Consider the following 20,635-nt stretch of genomic DNA (forward strand, 5'->3'; position numbering starts at 1 on the left):
AATCTCTTTTTATGCGAATTATTTTTTGATATTGTTTAATATATGAGTCGTTACTACTTTGGTAGGTGTTATATTGATCGTTAATTCAATATTCCTCGAAGATTGCGAATCAAAAGCACGGTTATCATAAAAACGGCACTTCAAAATAAAAACTAAGCCTCATGTTACCTTCTACAAGTAATGTATTTTCTTTTTAGTTTGAACATTAGTATATTTTCTGTAATTACCATGGGTGTCAGGAGTCCAGAAACATTATGTGATAATTGTAAATATTTATTCGGCATTTCAGATATTCCGGATTTCCCAAGCAGGCAAGCGACTCTAATTTGGCGGTACTCGGTCGTAGAATCTTCATTCGTAGAGTATTCAATGATAGCCCCTGACGGTGCAGTCGTCACTTGAGGGATTTTCGGCGAGTTGACGATTAATCAGACGTCAGCGGAGGAGGAGGTAAAGGGACGGCCCGGGGAATGGTACAAAATGGAACAAGAGTATAATCGTTGAAATTCAATTTTCCTTTTTTATATGCTGCTACTAAATGAAAATGAAGCTACCTTAAAGCTTTTTTAAAACGCCACCAGATCATCTCTAATTAAGAACAACCAACTCAAAACTCCAGAGAAGAGATATACAAATGGAGGTGTTGCAAAGAAATTAGGGATTCTAATGCAAGGTAACGTGCATCAGATGAATATATTTCCTGAGAAAGGAGACGAAGGGGATAATTCTGCGATATGGTAACCACTAGGTGCTGCGAATCAATAATACATTTCAGAGCGTTCCGCGTGAAAAAGCTCCGATTATGGTCGAGTTTCGCGCCTCAAAATTGTTACTGGAGTTTACATCAGTTTTACTGTGAATTGCCACCGCAATAAACAACATTTCAGCCACAACCTTCAATAGAAGGTGGTGGCTTTGGGAGGAATTCATGTATTTGGGGATGAAACCCGGGAGTTTGAGCGATATGAATTAATAATATATTTTTTCCAATTATCTACGAATTATGAAAAACTTTATTAGTAATAAACTTAAACTAAACGCTAGGCACTAGCTTACATATACTGGCGCGAGTGGGGCATTTAGCAACTCTACTACGGCACTGCAATCCTGTTTGCAGCAAATTTTGGAGTCCACACCTCCTCGTGCATTCCGTGCGTTGTGTTCGTCAAGGGCGGAGTGAACGGAGCGCATTGCGCATTGCGGCCACGTGGAGTGCGACGATGCTCGCGTCCCCACCATGCTCGGGTGTCGCTGAAAGTGGTGCGCACCCCAGGTAGGTGGTCGGGCGCTTGCGAACGATGCATGGTGCGAAATTAGTGTCCATTAAAGCAATGAAAGTGGTGTGAACGAAGCTCATAAATACACACACCAATTTGGAAACATTAATTACTCTTCTCATCAAAGGGGTTAAATTTAATAAAGGGCCACGGGAAACTTTTGCACGGTGGTAGTAAATTTCTATGACATCTTTTCTCAGCTATTCCCATATACTATTTTTTTCTTGAACTCCTCAAGCATTTCCCCCCTCCAGCAATGGGTCTTTCTTCCTATTTTCCCTGTCCCTCTTTTGATGACCATTTTTTAACCTATCACATCACGAATATCCCATTTCTGGTCAATGTATTCTTTTTTCGGTTTCTGTCATCAAATTTTTCCAAATTACATCCATAACCATCAGTAAGGCATTTTTATTTGTCCTTTTCCTCTATCCAGTTTATTTTATCCACAAACATATCAGTCTACTTTCACATTCCTTCCCAAGAATCCAAGATTTTACACAAAATATTTTACCAATTTTAATTATTTCTAATTCTACCAAAAGCCCTAGTTCTCTATTAATATGGTTATTTTTCAAACACAATCCTTCCCTTAATACCCCTGTACCTTTGTCTTTCATCCAAAATACCTACTACCCCAATCGGTGAACCAGCTCAAATTTGCTCCCTCAAAATTGCACCAGCTCAAATTTGCTCCCTCATACTTCAGGTTAAACATTATCTTCCTACTTCTTGAAATCTTGTAATCTTATGACTTTCTACTTGTTATGAGCAAAACATATCTTCAAACCTAGGCACAAAAATAGCAAAATAGTAAAATATATTTCAATGAATCAGAAATTCACATTGTAATGCTATAAGGAAACACCATATAAAATCGGCATCAAAAACGTTCTTTCCTATCCTGGTCATATATTGTGCGAAGCCTTCTCCACTAACTGCAATGTATCTCAAGTATCCTCCTACCCAGACGATTCATTTACACTGCCCAGTAATCAGGTTTACTTCTCGTGGGTCTCAGGTTTGTCAGGAATACAACCATCATTTTGACTTAGTACGGAACATTGTTCGCGTTGAAGTACAACACTTTCATAGTATAAAACGGAACATTGTGAGAAAGTATTGACAACTTTTAAATGCTCTAAAGAAATCAGTAGTCACAAAAAATAGCACAAGTAGCGTATTCTGCTCATGGACTCATACCAGTTTGGAATTCTGTTGAACTTCGTCATGAACTGTATTGGAAGAAATTGGACACCACTACAATCCAACGGATCTCTACTCTCATTAAAATCTCATCTGATCAGGAAGTAAGGTCAAAATAATTTTTCTCTCAAGTATCTGAGTGGCATTCGGCGAATAAACGATTTCCTGCAAGCTCTTAATTCTTGTCTTCGTCTTTGCACTGAATGATCGCTCTTTCAATGAACACCTCAGTTTTTCACACGCTTCCATCTTCCACCTAATGACCCGTCAGAATTTCACAGTCGATGCAGCTTCCATCCACACCTCCTTCCTTGACCGGTAGTCACCGCTGAGTGTTTTTTAGTTATTACCATGTATCTGCCTGTTTCATGGGTGAAGGAGTTAATGTATCCCACCAAGTACCGCACTCCCACCAGAATTATAATTACCACTTAATATATGCTTTTCGTGGTTTTCCTAGGTGTAAAATTTAAAATGCTTCAACATCAATTTTTAATAATGGATAGAACAATTTTTTCATATTAACCTCTTTATTCTAAACAAATTCTAAGCGGAAGTTCATTTATCTTTCCACAATAATTTCTATGGGAAAATAGTGATTTTTCCAATCAATGAATTATAATAGTCTTTCCCTTATTCTGTTGGATCAGAAGACCAGTGACAATAACTCGTACTGCGGAAGGACCTATTAAGCAGAGAAAGTTTGATTATTTGGCCGTGGTAAATGTTCATTTTTCCTGAGAAAGGGACTGGTAATAGGATATTTCATTTCTACTGGGAATGGTTTTGATACTCCAAATAACAGTAAATCCATGCGTCGTTTATAAAAGACCGTCTAAGAGCACCTCGGAATATGCAATGATCATGCGTCTTACATAGAGTCAGTCGCCAACCTATAACAGGCATGGTTATAAAGCCAATGAAAATATTTAAACCTGCAGTTTAGAGCACAATAGCAAGTGCTTTTTAAAAGAAATATCTTTCGTGATTATAACTCTGTAGAAGGGCATCCCGTAACCGGTTTCCGCATGGCCGGGGCTGCATCCGCGATCACAGCGTTCCGGGAACGAGTTGCGTATGTCGTATTCACGGATGCGGAGCGGCATATTTCTGTGATGGTTATTATGTCACCCTGTCGACAAGACAGTACACAGTGACCTAAGCGTGAAGTATTTTCGGTGATACAAGCCACTTTTCTCAAGGAAGGAAAAAAATATACATATATATTTATATACATATATTTATTTATTTATATTCTCTCAGTGACCACGGCCTGAATTCTTTGAGCTGACTATGAGACAAAGCGGGTTGAATATATTTTTCACTAGCGTCGAGCCAAACTGAGTTCGCTATTTTTTTAGCAATGAAATGCAAATAATTGAATGGAGATGGGATGGTTGGAGGTGTCACTTTAGAGATGATGTGTTAAAAACTGTCATTGGGAGGATAACGTTAAGCAAGTGAGGTGAGAGAAGGAAAAGGATATTCGTGCCGAACGGAATAAGGAACTACACAGAGTTGAAGAGGGGTTTATTGTAATGTCGAATGTGAGGTTGTGTGTCAACAGAAGAGGCAGGGAAATGTATCGTTGTTCAGGCTGTATCCATCGAAAACTTATCTCAAATGGTAGAAGGCCAATAATAATTACAATGCAAGTAATATAATTTCAGATGCACGCGAATGGAAGGTAGTAAAGAAAATATCTATTGCTTAAATTTCAAAAAGATGCATTTGTTAAAATTCGGTCCCCAATGCATCCATAGCGTTTGGCGACAAATTGTGAATCTTTATATAACGCTAACGCTCCCTGATTGAATTTATGTGTTTTTTCCATTTCACCAAGAAGAAGTATACTACCTTGGCATAGGTGATAGTGCCAATTGACTAGCCTGAGATCTTGCTCCCCAAAGTGATGACGTTCCGGCGCTTACATAACCCTTTTCGGCACTAATCACGGTTATGGAGACGTAACATAGGCAGAGGACGAGCTATGCTTTGCCATCTCTAGCAAATAACTACTATACCACATTAACCCAAGAGGATGGTGGTCAATCCACTGGGAGTGAAGGAACCTGAAGGACCAAAACAGGGATTTAAGCATGAGATGAGAAAATGGCATAGAAATTCGCAGGATTGTTAGGGTTTCAAAAAGTCTTTCAAAGATGTCCCCGAATGTGTAGTTTGTAGAAAGTGACTTCTAAATTCTTAGAATTGCGCGAAAAATAAGTTTTCAAAGGCATCACTTACGTGTTTTATAGTGCCTCATTTCTATCTTTGACCTTAATCAATTTGGTGGCTGGGATAGCTGGAATAAACACTCTTCAGGTAGTAAAAAATGCTGGATTCAAGGGTAGAAAATGGAAAACCTATCGAAAATATCTTCCAAGCCAAAATCACGCACTCATTTTACTCTAGAATAATCCTTCGTTGTAATTTACGGTATATCTTTTAATTATTTAAGGGATGAATGTTGGAGGACGAATTCATTAATTTTCTCCATTTTACTTTTATTAAGAAATATTCTTTGTGATAAATGATATCTAGCTCAAAATTATTGGGCATCAACGTATTTACAAGCAGAAGTTCAATGGTTTCTGTAAATTATTTAATAAATCATTCGATCCCGTAGATGCCATTTTTAATCGTATAAAAATATAATTATCTTTTTGCGTTTCTTTTATTTTGGTTTTTATTAATTTTATGCTTAGTTTAATCAACCGTAAATTAGGAAGTTAGACGTTGGGGGTTATTTGTAGCAATCATCGAAGACGCTTGGAATGATAGGGAAATATCCTCATAGGAAGTTGATCTACCTAAACAGAGGTTTTATCCGATTCTCCTTAATTTCCCGCAAACGATCCATAAGCGTCTCAAAATTATTGAAATCTTCAGTTAAGAGTTACTCGAAACGCGAAAATAGGTTGCAGTATTTAGGCATTGGGAAAGATTGCAGTACTTCTAGTAGGCTTCTAACGACGAATACACATAAGCCTTGCATTAGAAGGTGTAACCATATTGATGGCATAAAATGCAAAAGAAGATCACAATTACGCTTATTTCAATCCGCAATAACTACGGAATGGTAAATTAGTGGTAAGTATATCGCTTTCATACTGCCAACTTCAGTAATGAATGATTTCACGTCACCACTTGAGACCAACCAATGTGTTGGCATGCAGCGTAGTATGTAGATTTCCAATTCATTTGTATTCATTATCAGGCGCGCCTTCGATTTCAAATCAACGCGTTTACCTCTGCTCTCTCAGTCACCCGTGTCCATGGCGAGCACCGAACTCGCGGCGGGGGCACCAGTCTCGCTCATGGAAAAGTCCATGCACCCCAATCTCCCGCAACACCTCCGTCAGCAGGCTCGTCATTTCAGGCGAACCATAATGCAATAAAATCACTCATGCCGTGATGACGCTCATGTTCCACAGAGCTTTTCCAGCCAAAAATTAAGTTTTTACTGACCGACTGCGTCAATTAATTTCCATCCGGACCAATTTAACTTGAAGCGCATTTCCCTCCCAAGTGATCGTTTCCGTTTTCCAATCTCACGCTAAACATTTTATCATACATCGCATTCCCTTCCCGAGTCCAACCAGACCTAGCCACTGCAGTGGTCTTCGTTTTAGTCATTACGTAGATTAAGATATACATTCCCAACAAAATTACAAATGACAATGCATTCAATCGAGTTTCTGGATACCCTGTTCCATAGAGATAGAATGTGATTTTCTTCTCTATCATCTTCATTTTTTCCGAATGCGATTTTAGAAAGTAAACAAGTATGTCGTTTATGAATTGTTTATTCATTCTTTACCTGCCACGCCCCGACTGCCATTTTCTTCATGATTTTTAGAAAAGTGAAGGCATTGAAAATATGAATTATATCACTCCATCCACAGGGTATGAAATTCATCGGGGAGCACTTAAGTCATGACGGCGGTCGTTCTCGGCTCGCGTCCACCACCGTGCGCGCATTTGAGGGCCGGGACATCTTTCCGCTTCCGTGGGCAGCAACTGGGATTAGAGTAGAGCCCACGATAAGCGATCGTGTTCAATCAGGTATGGCTATTTTAAGGCTGAGAATCCATCGTTCACGAATCTGTTGGTTGCACGTACTTGAACTAAACGCTATGGTATGCTTCGCTGAGGAAAGCGTGCGAACGAAATGAGAGTTTTTTGCGTTGGTGGAATTAGAGGAAGCGACAAGGATTACTTTTAGGTTCTCGACGTTATACTTCACTCTCGGCGTAATACTTCAGTCCCGTGTTCGATTCCTGGAGCTGGACGCACCAGTTTTCATCGGTTGCTTTCGTTCTAAAATCTCTCAAGTGCCTCCTTTCATAAGATCTTGTTTTTCATACTTGTCTGCTCGTTTTTTTCAGTACCTCCGCTGGTTTAGTTAGCTCTCTATCCTATACTGTTATACTGGTCCCGATTTGTGGAATATTCGATGGTCAATCTTGGAGTGCGGTATGATTTTTGGCAAGTAAAAATGCAGAATGGAATTAGCAATTGGCTGAATGGCAATTGACTTCTCTAATTGCCGTTGAAGATGGGATGAATTAATTATGCGTGTAGTTTTGTAAAATTTGCTGGTAAATATACCCATTTATTTTAAGTTGTGTCTTGAAGATATGGACATCTGGTTATTTCAAAATTGAATGTCACCTGTGTTGTTGTGATGGACCCCTAAGCGGCCGATTGACCGGAGAGGGAACATGTGGATGTTCTTAAGCGGCAAAGAATGGTACGAATATCAAACAACTGAGCGCTAAATCGTGAGTTCTGTACCAATGTATAGTAAGCACATTTTTTTCGCCTTATCCTGTTATCCCAGTGATTATTTTTATGATGTTTAATAAAATAGAATCCACGCAATTACCATCCTTAGGAGATACCCTTAGAGTCAACTAATTTTCATAAGGCATCGGTCTTGCACAAAATACTTAATCTCAAATCAAAGAGGCTAAGTTGTTATGACCGAAAGCAAATATATCTCAATTTATTTCTTTAAAATATTGTGATTATTTCTAATTTTTTCATTTATGCTCAATTAAGTCATGTTATTCTTCTTTTTAGCTTACCATCAACTCCTGTCAATTATAAGCAAGATCTAGAAACGCGAGAAAGTTAGCATATGCGGAAAATGAATGGCGGTCAGGAATCGCCTGTCCCATCCCCACGAGCCGCTCCTAGAGGCTGATTTAATGAGACACTTGGTGAAGAGAAACGATTTAAGAAGTGTTACTAATGGATGAATACAAACTCTTGACTTATTTCGCTATCATTACAACGGCCAGCCAACTGTCATAACGACCGCGCTGTTGTTTTAAACGTTTGTTTTTGTTGAAACAGTGAGTGAGGAACGAGTTTGGAAACTTATCACTTCTACAGTCTCATTTCTCTTGTTTTATCTTGAAGTTTCAACGCTCCGATACATTGAGAAAGTGAGGTTTAAAAATTCTACTGATATCTGTTTTAACTTCTTGTTTTTTTTAGAAATTATTGCGAGTCAACTTTTCTTTTTAATTGTACATTTGTATTAAGAACAGCATTTCTCTCGAAAGCCCAGTCGTAGCGTTATCTCTACTTAACTAGAATACCCGGGCGAAGTAGACGTCATTTGTGCCCTCCTTCACCCAACTATGCGAACTCAAGGTTTACCTTGCACTCTTTCCCTTTCCACACGTGTCCCTGTTGTGCCATGGCATGTGATACTGTTTTGTCATAAGAGAAACGCTGGGGTCTAACTGGGGGCAACTAATCTCCTTGGGTTTGAATCCTATTAGGTAGTGATGTACTAATGCTTGTAGTAGTTCACATGCACATGGTATAATGTAAACATGTAGTTCAATTTCATGTACATGAGGAGAGGTGAACGTGGCCGTAAAATCACTTCTGACACGTCAAGGCGTTCGACTTCTTTGGTCTTTTGATTTAGTTTTGCGACCATTCACCTCAATTTTCCAGAGACAAATCTAATTTATCACATTCAAGAAATTTTTTGCTAGAATAAACAATTATTGCAGTTCTAGTGCCATCATATCCTGGGTATTTTTCGAAAGAATACACGTCTCAATGAACTTTCAGGAATCCTTTTGCATTTGCTGAGCAAGATGGAATCAACATATTTTGAGAAATAGTCGAGAAAATATTGCGGTGAAGTTTTCGTTATAGTTTGCCAATTGAACTATAAGCTCCACATTTCATCTATTGTTAGTGAATGACAAAGCAACAAACAGGTGATCACTTCAGGTAGCCGTTCAAATTTTCACTCAGCGTCACTTGGCCCTCATCTCAAGTCAATCCGAAAAGAGTCATTTTGTCTTCTTTTTCGTTGATAATCCCCTTTCCTGCTTCTTTTAGGCGGCTTGAAAGTTATATAACATAATTAACTAGGCGTATGTATCAAAATTAAATATGTAGTTTCACATTTTTGACTTCACTTGGTGTACAAGCGAGTACATTTTTTATAAACATTTTGCTTGGTTTTTTCTGAAAAAATTGTGTGCTAGCGAAGCTCACAATTTTTTTATGCATAATATTAAAATTTTATTTTTTGCATCGACCTTCTTCAAACTCTTGTTGGACATTAGAAAAAAAGATTTAGGATGCTTGAATGTTTCGGGGAAAATAAATCTCATTTTTAGAATGTAAAGTTAACCTATTAGCCTATGTTTCATCGTGACTGTCAGCGATATCTATCGGAGTTGTCATTCGCTAGTTTCTATTTTTATCTTAACCATATATTTCTGGCTATTTCTCCGATGCTTTATTATATCCATAATTTATTGATACGAAATGACACCATCCTTTCATATCCCGGCGATATTCTGTGAATATGAAACAAGAGCCCTTTCCAAACAAGACTGGTTGGATAATCATTTAGATAGCAAAGAGACCAGCCAATACCACAGAGAACCTTGAAGTTCCTCCTGGAAGGCTTGAAGGCCATTGTTTTATATTATAATCGGAGAGGAAGACTGTTGAAAGGCTCTGAAGGTACCTTAAAATCCTTTTCTTGTTGAAATATCGTTAATATTTAATCACCGCTAGATAATAGTGTCGGGCTGAAGCAATTTTTTACTCCTCATATCATGTCCCTTTCAAATTTTATCTTTCATTACTGTTATTATCTTTTACTACCCTCCTCTGTGGGCACAAAATACTTTTTCCATTTTTTCTTGACCTCCACAATATTTTCCCCATTTGCCCAACTCCTCAATGAATTACCAAGGCATAAATTTCAGTCAAACTCCCTGACATCTCTTCATTTAACAAACTAAGTTCTACCATCATCCACGAAACTTTATACACATATTCCTTGTATGTTCATCATCTTTTCGCCTCTATTTATAAATGGGGAAATATGTTAGTGTGGACGTGTTCATTGAGACTAGTGAGTTAATAATCTAAAAAGAGGGTGCATGGAGCGCTTCATTAATTTTGCGATAAATGGTACCAAAAGTCCTCAGTATGGAAGTTATTTCACACACTCTGTCGCTGCATATGCATAAATAAATCTATTTTAGGCATATGCCAGGGTGTTAATACCGAACTCAAGCAGGTTTAGGGGAATGGTTTTTCAAATGAATGTAAATATTTCTGTGAAATACTGTGGACAAACAGTTCTTCCCCATGGCAAAATGGAGAATTTAGTAATTGATATCATTTTTCCGATTGCTAAAACCTTCTTGTACGGGCATTTTCAATTAAATGTAAAATTTCAACTCAATAAGAGCATCAAAGCTCGTATCGCTATGAGAGGAATATCCTGGAATCTATTTTTTATACGAGGTGTGTACACAATGACTGTCGCAGCCCAATTTCGGAGATCTAAGTGATTAAATGAATGGAAAATCAAGTTCCTAGCTTCTGGTAGGAACAAATCCCAGAAACACATACTGCTTTAATACACAATCTAGGGAGTCAAATTTGTTCACTTTAATAAGCAGATGCAATTCGTAATCCTACCATTAATTAAGCACCGCATAATATTTAGATAAAATAAGTTTTGATGAACGCAAAAAACAAGACAAATTCATACCGCCATATCATTCAATTAGACGCAAATTGAAAAACTTAAAAGCACATGACCTTAGTAAAAATTTCACTTTACGACAAGCTAAAAACATTGGATGGGGAAATAATAGATTAATATATTTGGTGGCGAGGTCCCCTTAATAAATACAGACTTATTCTAAAATAGTTATATATATATATATATATATATATATATATATATATATATATATATATTATAGGTAATCTACCGGTTAAGGTAGGTTTTTGGATGGACATAACTACCAAACAAACATTTTATTGCTCCCAACAAAACACAACATCCATCATCCTACTCTATATCAGGTCCCTCTTCATCTCTGAGTACTTTCTGCCTCCCTTCATCCCGTCCAACATCCCTATCCTGTTCCTTCCCTTTCCTCTTTTGCCCAACGTTCTCCCCTCTATCACAGTCTTCAACATCCCACTGCCCGTCATTACCCCCTTCATCCAATTTTCCTGCCTCCATAGGATTTCTCCCAACAAACCCCTCTCTTCGCCCACCATACCAAGTACTTCCTCATTTGTTTTCTTCTGGGTCCATTTCACCTTCTCCACACCCACATTTCAAAAGCCCCCAATCTACGTCTATCCTCCTGCTTCAATGACCACGTTTCCGCGCCGTACATAGCTACGCTCCATATCAAAGTTTTTACGAGTCTTCTCTTTCATATATATATATATATATATATATATAACACTTAGCACTAGTGGACACAGACAAAAACGCAGAAACACACCTGTCTGTGTCCACTAGTGCTAAGTGTTATACATTATTATTCACGTCCGTGAGACTTTCAAAAAGTGTTATATAAATATATATATATATATAATTATTGTTAATACGTACGTACATGCAGCATGTGTTTATAGTTATAAATGTATTATTCGTGACACTCGAATATTTTTTTGAACGCCAGGTAGCAGTTTGAATTTTGTTTTAGTATGAATAACTAATTTTCCACCAAAGTTTAATTTCTGGAAGACGTTGAAGCAACAGCCTAGTTACAGCGTATGTTATCTTAAGTATATTTTACGTGTGGGGCAAACAAAATTAGATTGAATATTTCTAATTCAATTCCAATCGTTCACAGAGCAATAAGAGAGTAGTTTCAGTTTAGAATATTTATCGATGATACGATTTATGGGTATTGCATAAGCCATATCTGTATATATGATGCAAACCTGGAACGATGAGGTGAAATAGTTTAATGAGGAATATATTTTTCATAATTGAATCCAAATCCATTTATCGTCGTTTAAATCATCATGCTTACAGATTTTTGAGTAACAACTTCATATCCAATCCGCCGGTGTGCCTCTATTGCGTGAAGCGCGCATAATTAGATATATTTCCTCGCTTATCTGTCATTTGTCTCATTTTATTCCATTATCTCCTCTTAACTGGCAAAGAAAATGAGATCTACGATCTCGTACACCTGCGAACCGGAGAACATATTCATCTTATGCAACAACACATAATTTTTTTAAAAAATACAAATTTCAACATATATGTGCATAGTTTTAATAATGCTAAGTCAGCATTGGAATGACTAATGGGTTTTTTCTGCAGTAAAAATACCCCATTTCATTTGATAATCCATGGGAAACATTTCATTTAAATCCCCCCAATATATAGATAATGGACCGAATTAGCGTTTTTATTCTAATAAAGGGTGACTGTTTTAATTAAAACCAGAATAATATGAGAAGGAGAGAGAGAAATAGAGAGGAAATCTTATCAAGTTGTCATGTATCGCAGGAAATGTGAGGGTTTAGGAGTTCATAAAAGATTCTTTCGTGAAGTAGACCGGTGTATAGAGCCTCGCGGGCTGAAATCAAGTTCTCGACGGACTGTGCCTGGAGCACGCGCTCCAACATAGAACCCATTCCCTCATTCCACCATCCCCACAATATTTTCAATCCCCAGGTTTCCTTCCCAAGGTTCCTGCGAATGATCAACGAACTTTTTCTCTTTTATTTTTTTTCTTTTCCAGCATAACGTAACATTTTGAATTAATTCATGAAATCCATGAGTTTGGATAACAATCGAGCTGATTCAATTGCTATAATTTTCATAATATTTTCTTTTGCGAAGTAAAGAAGTCAATAAATATCTGGAGATAACTTAAATCGACAAAACCATGGTAATGTAAAAATATAAGAAATTGTGAAAGTATATAAGGCACGAAGTTTTATTCTAAATGAATAGGCCAGTATCCTCTTTAGGTATATTTATATCTATTGATTAGTTAGTAATACAATACACATTGTCATAGATTTGTCTAAAATATAAGAGTACATTTCATCACGACTTAAAAAATCATTGCTATGTTTTCCGTTATGTTAAGTAAGCCTATTGAATGAAACTTGAAATGTGAGCGAAGTGCTAAGAACTCCATATTCCTCACCGTTTGTATGCAATGGAATTTTCCTCGGAATGACCGATTTTGCTCCCTTAATAACAATTTGGACCCCCTAAAAATGATATCCCTTCAGTATGTTTTGGAGGTATCTCTCGTATCCATTAAATTGTAATTTATATCTATTTTTTAAATCTTGATTGAATTTACCACCCTTCATTGTACATTTTAGACCGCCACTTTTCAGATGCGAAATGAAGCTCGTATATTTCCCTCAGAAATTTTTGAAGTAGGCTGATGCTAAAGTTCCCTTATCATCCCAAGCACCTCTCTCTCATTTCCAGTAGGATAAATTTTCAATGATTTCTCCGACAGTTTTTTTAGCCATATTAATTGTGTCCTTACAGTGATTACAATCACCACTAGTACTTAAGATGCTAATTTGTAAATTCGCCGACAATTTATTATCTAACATCTCGCTCGTCACATGACAATAACAGAAGACTTCCTTCTTCGCTAGACGCCTACAAACTTAATTCATCCGCCTTTCGGCCCTTGGAAGCCAACGACAATGGATCTACCATCCCCCTGCAAACAGCCACGAGTGGTCGTAGAAGCGGGTGTATAGTTAGTTATCAACCATTTAAGCAATTATTCATTGGTAATCACTAGTGTTCAGGGAGTTCGTTTTTAGTAAGTTATGCTATCTACTTTTGTGGCCTGCAAATGTGCGAGAGAAAAATTCTTATTTCGAGCAGTTCCGGAGTCAGTTTCCCTTAATTTCTCACTGTGGTCTCGCCTATCAATGTAATGCGGGAATAGGATTATCCTTTCCGAGTCAGTATTAAAATCAATTGATTTTATTTTTCCAAAATTATAAGTAGAGAAAGGAATCTTCGTGCTTCCAGTGCCTCCCAACCCAGACTATCTAATTAAAATGTGTGGATTTCGGTTAGTTCATGATGGTTCTCCACGAAACGAACAGCTTTTCTTTCTAACCTCTGATTCTGAATTTAATTCATCCTCACGACGCGTGCGATGCAAGACATTATGTTCATTCCCTGGCACTCACGCGAGCCGCACGCATGCACGCAGGGAGTATCACTAACCAAACATGGGTCCGGGTTCGAGGCACGGGGTCGAGAGGCACTTGAATACCCCCGCGTCCCACTTCAGGCACTCACCTGCGGGGAAGCGATGCGGGAATATCCGTCCGTGACGGGAGAGCAGCCACGGGTACAGGGGGTAGGTGTCCCTCGGGGGCATGGCGTGGGGGTGGTGAGCCACGGGGTGGTGCCCCGGGTGGTGGTGGTGACCGGGATGGTGCGGGGGGCCGCCCTGCAGGAACACTGGCGGGGGGGGAGGTGGGGGCCCGGGGGGGCCCGAGGGGTGTCCGGCGGCCGCCGCTGCCGCCGCCGCCGCCACGGCCTGCTGGTGCTGCTGGTGTTGGTGGTGCTGCGCCGCGATGGCCGCCGCCACCGTCGCCAGATTGGACTGGAAGAGGTGGTGGCCCGGGTGGTGGCCAGGGTGGTGGTGGTGGTGCGCCTGCGGGTGCGCCTCGGCCGCGTAGAGGCCCTTGAGGGCCTCGATGGAGTAGGCGCCACCGGGGAAGCCAGCGGAAGCCCCCGGGTGGGAGAGCGCCGAGGGCCTCACGAGGGGCGGTGGGGCGGCAGGAGAGCGGCGCTCAGGGGGCGGGGGGGGTGACGGCGAGGAAGTCCCGGGGGACGGTGGTCCCTGGGGGGCACCCGGAGGCGGCGGATGGTGGGGCGGAGGGGGACTGGGGCTGCCCACGGCTAGGGGTTTGTCGGAGGAGGACGAGGAGGAATGCGAGGAGGCGGGCGGGAGGGGGCTGGGGGACCGGGAGGGGCCCCGCGGAGGGCTCCGGGCAGTCGCATCGCTCGTCGCCACGCCCACGATCGAGTCGATCGAGAATCCGATCTTGGGCTTGGAGGGCACGGGGGCGATGGGCGTTGGGGCCAGCGGCATCATGATATATATCCTCGGCTCCGACCCGGGTCACCTGGCGGCGGGCTTCTTCCTCCGCGGACACTCGCTCGCTCCCGCCAACGACACTCTTGTCCCCACTCACAGGGCCTGGGGGGGCGTGCGCATCGCCACTCGCCCCAGCAGAGGGCCCAACTACCGCCACTGATCGGCCGGCAGACGAAGCATTGCAAAGCACTGACTTGAATAACGGCGCACGGATTGTATTCTCGTTGGACTGTGTTTTTTCCGAGTTACCTCAAATCCTTAAAATATTGACACTCTTTTCGGCGTGTTATATTCTCCTGCAGGCGCAAAGAATATAGTTCTATCTTTTATTCAATCTTCTTTTACAGTCTCGTAGGGGGTTGTTCGTGTACCGCACCCTTGTTTATGGGGATCGCGGTCGTCCTTCTTTCCCGGCAGGGGCCTAGCCCTCACGCCGGCAGCCCCGCCTGCGATCTTCCCGCACTTAGCCGCCCTCCGCCATCGCCCTGATGCCGGCCGTTGCGCCTGTAATCGCCGCTTCGCACCTTTGTCCTTTTCCCCCGCTCTGCAAAGCCTAGCGAGTCTGCCGGTGAGCAGCTTGGGTGCACTGCGTTGGGCGTCCTTGGCGGTGTCTGTCCTCGAGGCGTCGACGGGCGTCAAAGATACGCGTCTGCGATCTGGCACACTCTTTTCGCCCCGCGCACGTTAGATAGCACGCTAATCCAAGCAACGCGGCCGGAAAGAGCCCTTCCTCGATGCCAGATGTAAAACCAAGCCGTTCTCGGGCGAACACAACTCACTCTTCTGCTTCTCGTAGGACGAACAAGCACTCGCCTCCGACGTCACCAGTACGGAAGAATATCGTTCAGATCTCTACCGTGCACTGTGAAATGATCAACAACAACAACAAGGACGTGCAACACGAGCAACAAAGAAACAACGCGCACCTCGCCTCGGTCGTCTTGACCATCCGGCTTTGCTGAGGGCCCGGGGCGCGAGTGGGGCCTCGTCTATCCCGAACCGGGAACGGAGACTGGAGTGTGAGTGGGGGAATGGAGGGGGAGTAAAATTGGGCGGGGTCACTTGGGACCACGCCTCCTGTTTCCCTCACACCCCCTCGCAAGGGAACGCTCTCCTGCCCCCAACCGCGAAGGGGAGGATGATCGAGGGGTGGTCGCTGAAGGAGGCTGGCACTTCGAGAGCACCCACCTCCCGCTGCGGATGGACATTTGATTCGCCGTTGGGAAGTAGGCGGGGCCTCCTACCATCGCCCCGGAACAAGCCCCTTCATTGGTCGGCCCCCGGATGGTGCGGCTGCTGTTCTCGCTATTGATGATGATGAAGCCGCCTTCGCGCCACGACAGTAAAAAAATCCCTCTCCCGGTCGATTCATCTCCCACGGTCCGCTCGACACCCTTCCCGCCCAACTCCTTCGAACCCTCTCCCCTCCCATTTCTTCCTGCCCTCCCCCTCGCAACACCCCCTGTGCATCTTTCGCCATCCTCTCCACGTCTTGCCATTCCCCCAATCGGCCAATTCTTCGGTGGTGAAGCGTTCCGGGTAATTTATCTGCAGAAGGCGACCCTGAAGAGTTTTAGAGAATGGAAGGAGATGTAACATTTCCGCCGTATCCCGCTACCAGCGCTATTCGGAATTCTTGCTTACTCTTAAATGCTCTTTGTCTGCAGTAGAATTTAGAATATGCTATCGTTTCTCATACAAGAAATTGGGCTCTTTATTGGTCTTACACGTCATACTAACCTAACAGAAACAAGCCGATTGTTTTCCTGATAAATGAGAGGTGCCTTAATTTAAAGCGAAACATGTAACATAATGACAAAACCAACAATAGGAACATCAACGTACCAGGCAAACTACCGATGAAAGGTAGAGTTTGAACGGTCCCTAACTACTTTTACACATCGCGTGGAGTTACTTCTTCCTTCCTCTATACATAATATGTCCTTCGTCAGTTCTACCTCCTACCTACCTTCATACTCGCACAGAGCGGAAAGGAGATTATGTTGAAAAATAAATGCATTTTTTCCAAAATTTTTGTGTTTTCTTTGTTGGGTCAGGTACTTCTGGGATTACCCTGGTATCTTCCAAAAAGAAAGTTTTGTTCTCTTCCTCCGATAAACCTTCTTTCGACACCTTCTATTACGACCTTCGAAATTCCACTACTTCTCAACATCTCCTTTATACACTTCTTCTTCCATCTTCGTATTTCACCCGACGACTTCCTCTCTTCCTCACCATGTGTCAAGCAACACCGTTGGTCCAATAAGTAATTATTCTTCATGCCCACTTCTCAAAAGCTTCTCATTTACGATAATTCTCTAGCTTGAAAGACTAATTTCTTCATGCAAACTTATGGACCTCTCCATTTTAAAGTCTTCACTATTATTTTTTTAAATTTTTTATGGCGTACCTATCCTAAATTTCCTTCATGAAAATGATTCTTTCTCCAACGCAATTCTTTTCCTAATTCCTATGCTACGTTCATTTGCCCCAAAATACAGCCCAAAGACGAAAAGTAGTTTCCGTAGGTACCTATTCAAATGTATACGCTCCTACGAACATCTTTAAATTTACCATCTATCTTACTTCTTGAGTCTCAGTAATAATTGATTCCATAGGATATAAGGTGAGTATGTTTGACAGTTATATTTTCGATGTAGATGTATATTAATATTTCTCAAAAATACCTATGAAAGAATTAAAATGTAATATACTAGTATGTCTTTAATTGATTCCCGTTGAAAATGAAATTTTAATTTTGAATAGATTTCGATACAAAAAAATCCAAAAACTTTTTGCTTAGATTTAAAAACATGTTTTCTGCAATTTTCCATTAATTGCAGAGGAGAAATTTCAATTGCAAGATAAAATTTAAGGCAACACGTAATATTTCACTAAGTGAGCCGCGCTGTCTTGCCTCTATCGTCAACCTTCATTAAAGTTTCTATTGTTCTGCATGCGGTATGATTGAAATCGGTAATGAACCCACCGCATTGTCCATGCCCCGAATGATATTGATTCTTGATTGATTGATATTGATGTCTTTGTTAGAATGAATAATATTCTCAGCATCCAACAGAGATTGATAAATATAGTGGTCGGTAGTAGGTGTTTCTCATATAATATTAATTATATAGAGAGCTTTAAGAGACAAGGGCGTGCAATGTACTTGACGATGAAAGGACTCCCAAAGAATATTAGATTAGGAAGGCATTCACAATATCAGAGATACGAGTAAGAATCAGGCAAGTTTTGACTTAGAATATTTTATGTCGACGATGATGTTAGTGGTAGTTTTCAGGGGAGGCGACCCACTGCTGAGGTCATTTGCGCCATAGGGGATGGACAGGAAAGAATGACGGGTGGAGAGAAACCCAGCGTCGGCATTAGCCTCCTCTTTACGAAAGGCGCCAAGGCGCATTTGAACCCGCGCCCTCTGGGTGGGAAGCCAGTACATTAGCCCCCGCACCATCTCGACCCCCACGATGATGTTATAACGAGGTCGAAATATATTTGACTTGTATAAGAGACTACATTGAAGAAGGTAGAAATTCATCGAATGGATGAATTTATGTCTTGTCTTCACCATTTCACCGTCGATGACGCCACAGTTGCGGAAAGAGGATAGAGGATCAGCATTAGCAGTGACAAGAAGGGATTGAATACAGGGTGGCCCCTTATCGCTCGTAATTGTAAACTTACAAGTATGTGCTGGAGAAACGGTAAGAGAGGAATGGGAAATGTATTCTCCATGACCACTGGTCTAGTGGTTTCCAAAATTCGTGCCCTTCCGCAAAGAACGTTGGACGGGAGCTGACCTAAGGTAGCCTTAAAACAGGGCTCGAAACTGCCAAGAAATCTTGTCCCGGGGCATATTTCGGGATAAATGTTAAACCTAGGATTCTAATCATGGAAAATCCCAAGATTCTGCAACAATATCCCAGGAATTTGCCATGGAACATTTTCCTATTTAACTGTTTGAAATATTACTAGTTGAATCACCTGGCTTCGTTCTTTAGAGAAGAGACATCCCGAGGGTTAAGGGTGCATAACGATTAGAGTTTTGGGGAGTATAGAACAAAAGACGCAACCGCTCAACACCATGTACGCATATAGCTAGTTTTAAATATCAATAAATTTGAGCGGCTATTTTAATAAAGTTCAAGGATTAACCCGTATGCAGTAATTTCACTTTGAGCTCTCAAAGCTCTCATTAATCTCACTCTCAAGCTGCAGGCCGAAGGTAGTTGGCTCCCAGCCTTTGCGGAGAGTGGATCGTTCGTTAGCGAAAACTCTACGACGTGACCTCGTTATGAACTTACGCTCCCTCATGTACTGGTTATTGGAACAGTGCTACGCCATCAAATTTTGAATTCTGGCATAACGTTTTTTTTTAATCAACTCAATCCTACTACTTTTTGGACAAACCTGATTTAGTATTATGAATGCATACATATATGTACAGCAGTATAAATAATTGTATTTTAATTTTTATTCATATATTGTAAGACTATGTCCACCAAGGTAGGGTAGGTTTTTGATGAACACCGACACGGGAACCCTAACTAACATTTCAAAAAAACCTCTATTCCTGCTCTTCATCCCGTTTACTCCTGCATTCATTTTTTCCGCCTTCGAATTTTTATCAACAACCATTTCTCTTCCACTATTATTCCTAGACCATCATCTGTTTTCCGTTTCGTCTATTTGGTATCCTCCGTTCTCCTCCGCAACCACGTCTTAAAAGATTGCAATCTATGCTTATCCTCTTGCCTCAACGACCACGTTCCCGAACCATATGAATCTACACTCCATGAGTGTTTTTCACGAGATTTTCTGTATTTACGAGGGTGGCCCCAGAAGTACCCGGCCTGACCTAGATATGGCCGTAGATTTTTGAAAAATATCACTTTATTAGAAAGTACGCAATCTATAAAGCATATGAGTCAATTTTGAAAACGCTACGTTGTTTAGTAATTGTTTGGCAGCCATCAATAGTGAACGTTTTTAGTGAATTAGTGAAAATGGAGAAAATTGGCCATCGTTATGTGATACAATACCTTCATTTGTAAGGCCTCAGCCCAACCAATATAAAAGCTGAACTGGATTCTACTCTGGGTGAGTCTGCTCTTTTGCATACAACAGTAAAATATTGGGTAGCAGAGTTTAAACAAGGCCGCACGAGCTGTCAGGACGAGCATCGCATTGGTCGACCAAATGAGGTGACGACTCCAGAAACAGTTAAAAAATTCACAAAGTGATGCTGGATGATCGTCGACTGAAAGCTACGCAGACGTGCGGTAGAAAAGCGACGAGCTAGCAGACATAGTGGGTAGTTCAAAAAGTGCGGTACATCACATATAAACAGAAAATGTGGATATGCGAAAGCTGTATGCAAGATGCGTGCCGCGTTTGCTCACACTCGAGTATAAGCAGTGTCGTGAAGATGTTTCGATTCATGTGTTTAGCAAAGTTTCACAGCAACAAAGAAGACTTTTTGCGCCGTTTCATAAGCATGGATGAAACATGGGTTCATAGCTTCACACCCGAGACAAAAGAACATCCAAAACAATGGATTCAAAAGGGAGAAACACCTCCAAAGAAGGCGAAGACCGTTTCATCTACAGGCGAGGTCATGGCGTCGGTTTTTTGGGATGTGTGCGTGATAATTTTCATTGACTGTCTTAAAAAAGGAAAAACTATCAACGGTGAGTATTATGCAAACTT

General features: G+C 41.1%; 1 protein-coding gene across 1 annotated transcript in view; it reads right to left on the reverse strand.

Annotated features, from left to right (window-relative positions):
- Positions 1–14,905, reverse strand: part of LOC139688066 (homeobox protein EMX1-like) — a 144,499-nt gene extending 129,594 nt beyond the window's left edge. Inside the window, exons 1-2 of the mRNA XM_071585487.1 lie at positions 14,785–14,905; positions 14,101–14,709 (exon numbers count right to left, since the gene is read on the reverse strand). Of these exons, the coding sequence (XP_071441588.1) occupies positions 14,101–14,709; positions 14,785–14,905 (730 nt within the window). The remainder of the gene's footprint in view (positions 1–14,100; positions 14,710–14,784) is intronic.
- Positions 14,906–20,635: the final 5,730 nt, after the last annotated feature.

The sequence above is a fragment of the Hetaerina americana genome, unplaced genomic scaffold, assembly GCF_022747635.1.
Source record: "Hetaerina americana unplaced genomic scaffold, ioHetAmer1.1.p SCAF_2, whole genome shotgun sequence".
Taxonomy (NCBI): domain Eukaryota; kingdom Metazoa; phylum Arthropoda; class Insecta; order Odonata; family Calopterygidae; genus Hetaerina; species Hetaerina americana.